General features: G+C 38.5%; 1 protein-coding gene across 4 annotated transcripts in view; it reads left to right on the top strand.

Moving 5' to 3' along the window:
* CSGALNACT2 (chondroitin sulfate N-acetylgalactosaminyltransferase 2) overlaps window positions 1-7286 on the top strand; it is a 47053-nt gene that overhangs the window by 33853 nt on the left and 5914 nt on the right. For all 4 annotated transcript variants that reach the window (XM_069068368.1, XM_069068369.1, XM_069068366.1 and 1 more), the window contains one exon: window positions 3456-3634. In XM_069068368.1, the coding sequence (XP_068924469.1) occupies window positions 3456-3634 (179 nt within the window). The remainder of the gene's footprint in view (window positions 1-3455; window positions 3635-7286) is intronic.

Below are 7286 nucleotides of genomic sequence, written 5' to 3' on the forward strand. Positions count from 1 at the left end.
CCTGTTTACCTTCTCATGCTTCTCTTGCTTCTCATATCTGAATGTCAAATTTCCTATTCAACTCTGGTTTTTTCATCAAGAATGCTTGAAAGTCCTCTATTCCACTGGATGCCCATATTTTCTCCTGACACACGATACTCAGTTTTGCTGGGTAGGTGATTCTTGGTTTTAATCCTAGCTCCTTTGACCTCTGGAATATCATATTCCAAGCCCTTTGATCCCTCAGTGTAGAAGCTGCCAGATCCTGAGTTATCCTGATGGTGTTTCCACAATATTCAAATTGTTTCTTCCTGACTGCTTGTAATATTCTCTCCTTAATCTGGGAATTCTGGAACCTGGTTATAATATTCCTAGGAGTTTTCTTTTTAGGATCTTTTTCAGGAGGTTATGGGTGGATTCTTTCAACCTCTATTTTGCCCTCTGGTTCTAAAATATCAGGGCAATTTTCCTTGAAAATTTCTTGCAGGGTGATTTCTAGGTTCTTTTTTTGATCATGGCTTTCAGGTAGTCCAATAATTTTTAAATTATCTCTCCTGGATCTATTTTCCAGGTCAGTGGTTTTCCCAATGAGATATTTCACATTGCCTTCTATTCTTTCATTTGTTTGGATCTGTTTAACAGCATCTTGATTTCTCATAAAGTCATTAGCTTCCATTTGCTCTAATCTAATTCTGAAGGAATGATTCTCTTCAGTGAGCTTTTGCGATTCTTTTTCCATCTGGAAAATTTGGCTTTTTAAGGCATTCTTCTCCTCATTGGCTTTTTGAACCTCTTTTGCCATTTGTGTTAGTCTATTTTTTAAGGTGTTATTTTCTTCAGTCAGGTTGTTGACTCTCATTTTATGATTTTCTTCCATTATTCTCATATCTCTTCCCAATTTTCCCTCCACTTCTCTTACTTGGTTTTCAAAATCCTTCTTAAGCTCCTCTATAGCCTATAAGCAGCTTATTCTTTTCTTGGAAGCTTCTGGTGCAGGAGTTCTCACTATGCTGTCTTCCTCCTGTTCTATGCCCCGATCCTTTTTGTCCCCAAAGAAGGAATCCAGAGTCGGACCACTGTGCTTGCCTTGCTTCCCTCATTTGTTCATGTTGCCACTCAATTACTTGACTTTTGAGCTTTTTGCCACAGTAGAACTCTGCTATTAGAGGGGGGATCTTTGTCCCCAATCACTGGGGTTTTCTCAGCTGCTAGAGCTATTAGTTGGGTGCCTTCTCTGAAGCCTCCACATGCTCTGGTAAACTGGTCATGTACCCCAGGACCTCCACCCTAGACCGCAATCTAGATCCAAGCAGGTTAAAGCAAGAGGGATTACCCCTCAGACTGGTTAACCACCACATGGCCACAGCGCCTCAGCGGCTTCTCCCTCCAGGGAGTAAAGACCTGACCGTACTCCCAAACTCCCAGTTCACAAAGTCCACACTGCACTGACCTCTAACTTTGTCCTTAGCATCTATGGGTTGATAATTCTGGAAACTGCCATAGCTGCTGGTGATCTGAAGTCCCTCCAGCTGGTGGCTCGTTGTGGCCACCCTGAGGCTAAAACCTTGGGCTTGTGCAGGGCTGGGCTTAGCTCCCAACACTCTGTGCTGGCCACTTCCTGCCAGCCTGCTGGGTTGTCCTTAGCAGGAGTTCGCTTCTCTGCATCATTTTGTGGGTTCTGTAGCTCCAGAGGTTGTTCAGAGTCACCTTTTACATGAATTGTAGGAGGTAGAAACGAGAGCCCTGTAGAAGTCCTGTTTCTACTCTGCCATCTTGACTCTGCCCCCTCTCTTTTTATTTATCTTAGTTTTCAATTCCCTTGTACATTTTTTTTTGTTTTATCTATCCTTATCTGAACATAAGAGAAATTTTCTTTGCTAGAGAAACTAGAAGTCCTTTGAAACTCTCCACCCTCCCTTGCCTCCCATAACAGTGTACTCTCCTAGGTCTCTCCTCTTTCTGATGACCTATAATGTCCTCTTTCAGTGATTTCTTCCTCCCATCCCCTAAATGTGATTGTCCACAATGTCAGCCAAATGCTTCCTCTCTCATAGAGATCTCATCCATCTCTGTGAACTCTTCCTTTCTTCATTGCTATCTCAGATTTCTCTCCTGCCTCTGGTGTTCTTATTCCCAAACACTCACTCATCATTTTCATCTGCATTTCCCATTAACCCTTGAAAGTCAACCTCTTTTAAAACTGAACTTGTCTTCCTTCTCCACAGCTCTACAAAAGCTTCTTTATTCAGCTTTTCTTCTTCATCTGATTCTCTTATTTCTTCCAGTCCATCTTTTCCACACCTCACATTTCATCCCAACTTCCATTACTCTTATTCTGGTCCTTCTTTTATCATGCTTAGACTATTTCCCTAGCTTCCTAACTTCCCACTCCTTGCCCCCCACATTCCTGCCAGATCAGTCATCCTGAAACACCACTTCACCATTTGATCATATGATTGTAATGCTCAGAACTTCAGTGGTTCTTGGTTGCCTGGAGGATTGATTTTTCCTGGCTAGCCAGGTTGACCTTATTCTACCTTTCTTGTTCATATTTTCCATTATTCCCCTGGAAGTTTCTAACATTTTGTGTTTCATAGACTCTTTTGGTAGTCTGATGAAACCTAGGGACACCTTCTCTGGATATTGTTGGTTGCCCACATTTATAAATGAAGGAAATAATGTTAGAGGTCAGTGAAAATAAAGACGTAACATTATTCCCCATTCAAGTTCATGGATGTGCTTTAAGGTCTGTGTACCCCAGATCATGAACCTTTGCCCTATAAGAACTTGTTGCACTAACCAGACTGGTCTTTGAAAGCATTTTGGAAAACATTTTGAAAGCATCTTTGTTTCCTGAATGCCCCTTTTGGGGAGGGCTTCACTTTCTGACTTTTAAAATTGAATACAACCCTTTAAGTACCACTTAAATTCCTCTTCTTTGAGTGTCAAAGTCTTACTATGTCACTCTTCTTCTAAATTATCTCTTCTTTCTCTGAAATCTTGTAACATATTTACTCTTTACCACTTATTTGCCATTATTTTTAATTACTTAATATTAGTTATTTTTTTCATGTTGACAAACCTTATTTCCCCAATTTTATATTAAGCCATTATAGGTCAGGAACTTCTTTGTATGTCTCACAGTGCCTTTCAGGTAATAGGTGTTCAGTGAGTGTCGATGTAAATGAAATTGGTAATATATCTTTAGTACTCTGGGGATATGATTTGTCACAGAGGCAGGTGACTTGTCCTTTGGGGGAAACTGGGAATTCTTTCACTATCTACTTGTTTTTCATTACCAAATCAACATTGTCTTTTGTGTGTGTGTGTGTGTGTGTGTGTGTGTGTGTGTGTGTATGTGTGTGTGTGTGTGTGTGTGTGTGTGTAATGTATTTTCTCTAAAAATTGACTTGGGAAGTTGTATTTTAACTTTGTTTTTAGAATTATACCTTCTTTTGTGTCTGTTTTTCTCATAGTGAAGCTAATTTTCATAATTATACATTGATTTCATTGAATGAAGAATTTAACCGAGGCCGAGGACTAGATGTGGGTGCCAGAGCCTGGGACAAGGGAGAGGTCTTGATGTTTTTCTGTGATGTTGATATATATTTCTCAGCAGAGTTTCTTAACAGTTGCCGATTAAATGCTGAACCAGGTATGTAAAATCTTAGTAAATTTAATTTGAAATTTCAGAGTATGTTTTGAATCAAGTGTATTATTTTTTATATGGAGAAATTTATTGCTGAATTTTTAGTTTTATATGCAGTTTATAACAAAATTGTAAATCCTTGAACTATTGAAGTGAAATACATTGGATAACTAGAAAAACAGAAATAGGATAGGTAATTGAAAATCTGTAACATATCCCCAAAACTAAAACATGAAGCCAAGCCATTCAGCGAACAGGAAAAGGAGCTTTTTATAAGGATAATTGGTTAATTGCTTAGTTGGTTGTTGCACTTTGTTATTGAAGAGGTGAAAACCCCAAAACGACATCACTGTGTTGGGGCTCAAGGAAGGTGCTGTGCTCTGTGAGCAGAGATGTGACACTTAGAGCCATCTCTGCTCCAAATGTTCATATGGAGTATTTGTGCCCGACCCATGATAAAGCCATCTGAGCTCATAATTGGTCTGATCAGCCACAAGGATCATAAGTATGCAGGATAGAACAAGAGGAGACATAGTGGTTGTATGATCTCACTGTTCTCCTAATTAGAAAATAGTCATCTAGTATTTTAGTACCTACTGTGTTCCAGGTACTATGTCTGAAGTAGAGGTTCAAAGAAGAGCAAGAAAAACAATCTGTTCTTTTTTTTGTTTTTCCAAAATTTTATTTTAGACTCAAATGCCACAACACATAGAAAATATAAAAAAGAAACAAACATATAATAAACTTAAATATTGGAACTTAAATACAAAGTTAGAAAGAAATGAAAGCATATCATGTGCATAGCAGAACAATAAATTTTCATTTTAAGAAAGCCTATATGATAAATAATATTCATTGTGTAGAGAATTGTCCATCTTTGCTTCCTTGTGAGTTTTCTTTTGTTCTCTGCTGTGCACTTTTTTACTTTGTTCTTTTTTCCCCTCCCCCCAATCTGTCCAGAAGGTCACAATAAAATTTAGATATGTTTCTCTGTAGTTATACATATATACATACCCTCCCCCGCCCAGGCTACAATAAAGTTTGGGTATGTTTCTCCATAGCTATAGCTATATACATATACATATATACATACATATATAGATATTTACTTTCCCAAACCTATTCTACTCCTGATCTTTGTTTTTATGTATATGCATATCTCTTGTTTCCTATCCCTCCTACCTCCTCTCCTTTATTTTTACCTACTTCCTTGCCCTCCTGTGACTTGCCTACCCCCTCCAAGCATCCCTCCCCTATCCTCCCATTTCCATCAATCTAAACACCTTCTAAACCCCTATTTACCTATTCTCTCACCCTCCCCTCTAACAATCCCTCCTTTGTCCTCTCCCCCCTACCTATGCCCCTACCATGTTTTTTCTTCTTAATTTAGAAGACTTCTGTACTCTTTTAAATATATATGTATTGTTCCCTCTTACACCCATTCCCAATAAAAGTAGATTGCCAGAACTATCAGCCTTCTTGACCCATCTAGCTCCTATGTATCAGTTCTTCCTCTTATATCTTATGTGTATAAAATAATTACTATTTTTAGCTGCTCCTAAATGCTTTTACTTTTTAAATTCATATCATGCCCAGGTTTTCCCCAATCTTTCTTATTAACTACCCAATTATTAATAAGAATCTCAGACATAAATTTTACACATATAAAAAGTAAACAGTCTGTCCTTATGGATCCCCTTATAATCTGTCTTTGTTATGTACCTTATATTTATATTGGGTCTTGTATGTTGAATCATCTCCTAAGTTGAGGTTTTTTTTTTAAACAAAGTCTTGAAAATCTAAGAATTTATCAGATTTATCCAAATTTTTTTGGTTCAAGATAATAGTTAACTTTGCAGGGTATGATATTTTTGTCTGGAGCCCCAGTTCTTTTGCTCTTTGATATGTTGTGTTCCAAGACCTGTGGTCCTTTAATGTTTCTGCTGCTAGGTCTTGTGTAATTCTAATTGTGGCACCATCATATTTAAATTGTTTTAATCTTGGTGCTTTTAATAGTTTTTCCTTGAGCTAAGGATTTCAGAATTTGACTATGATATTCTTGGGAGTTTTCCTCATAGGATCTCTTTGAAGTGGTGATTGATGGATATATTTTTTTTCTATTTCTACTTTCCTCCCTTGTTCTGATACTTCAGGACAATTTTCTTTATTTCTTGTATTATTGTATCAAGATTCTTTTTTTATCATAACTTTTAGTAATCCAATTATTTTTATGTTTTCTTTTCTTGATCTATTCTACAAATCTGTAGGTGTTTTTCTTGATCTCTTATAATTTCACTGGCTTCACTTTACCCAATTCTAATTTTCAAGGTTTCATTTTCTTCCTTAAGATTCTGGATAGCCTTTTCTAGCTGGTAACTTTCCTTTTATACCCTTCTTGTTTTTTCTTGTATTGTTCTTATCTTTTTCAGTTTTCCCTCAATCTCTGTTATTTGATTTTTAAAGTCTTTTTTAAGCTTTTTTATAAATTCTTTTTGGGCAGGTGACCATTTGATGTTACTCTTTGGGGGTTCCCTTACTTCAATATCATCCTCTGAAGAAGAACCCTGGTCACCTCTATTCCCATAATAGGTTTCTATAGTTGGATTCTTTTTCCTTTGCCTGTGTGGTTTTTTTTTTGGGTGATAGCTTAGTTATTTGTAGTCACCTCTAGCCCTAGGATATGAGGGATGGTGCCTCTTGCCCCAGATCTTTAGTTCTTCCCCCTAACCTGAATCCAAACCTCCTATAAGTGCCCACACCCAGGGGCTTTCTGTCCCACTTCTTCTGCATTCACCAGGTGTCTGCTGGTTTGTTCTTGTCCCTGCCCCCATCGTTGTGTCTGATGTTTCTGGTCAGCAGGGGTTCCCTCAATCTTCCCAGGCTCAGATGCCCAAATCGCCTCACTATCCTGAGTGTAAAAGTTCCAGTGGCTGGGGCCCAGGCAGCCTCTCAAACCAACTAACCCCAGGGCTTGCTGCTTGCTGTTTAAGAGGCTTGCCACTAGCTGTTGAAACAGAACCTAATCTGGAGGTTTATACTCTTCACAGGGACCAAACCCCCTCCTGGGATTTTCCTTCTGATCTTCTCAAATTGTCCTGGGAGGACCCGGGTTATGTCCTGTTCTTATTTATTTCCACCCACACTTTGTTCACCCTAAGGTGCTATTTTAACTCTTTTGTGGGGGAAAATCTTGAGAGCTTGGAATGTTCTGACCTACTCTACCATCTTCCCAGAATCCTTCCCAACAGTCTCTTAAGGAACTCACAATCTAATGAGAGGCCACATGGACGCAACTATGTATGAATAAGATATACATTGGAGGGAGTCTCCAAGGAAAGGCACTAAGATTATAATTATGATAGTTAGAATTTATATAGAATCTTTATATGCCAGGCACTATTCAAATGTTTTATAAGTATTAACTCATTTGAGGGTCAAAATAACCCAAGGATAGGTGCTGATATTGTCCCCATTTTAAGTTGAGGAGTCTGAGACAGCCAAAGGGTAAGTGACTTGCCAGGGTCACACAGCTAGGAAGTATCAGACCCGATTTTACCTCAGATCCTCCTGATTCCAGACCCAGTGCTCTATTCACTGTATCACCCACCTACCTGGCACAAGGAGCACATCCGTGGTTTGCAAAACTTCCGTTTCAGCT

The sequence above is a fragment of the Petaurus breviceps genome, unplaced genomic scaffold (assembly GCF_028583685.1).
Source record: "Petaurus breviceps papuanus isolate PSGF00001 unplaced genomic scaffold, PetGlider_PUasm1.0 90762, whole genome shotgun sequence".
Taxonomy (NCBI): Eukaryota; Metazoa; Chordata; class Mammalia; order Diprotodontia; family Petauridae; genus Petaurus; species Petaurus breviceps.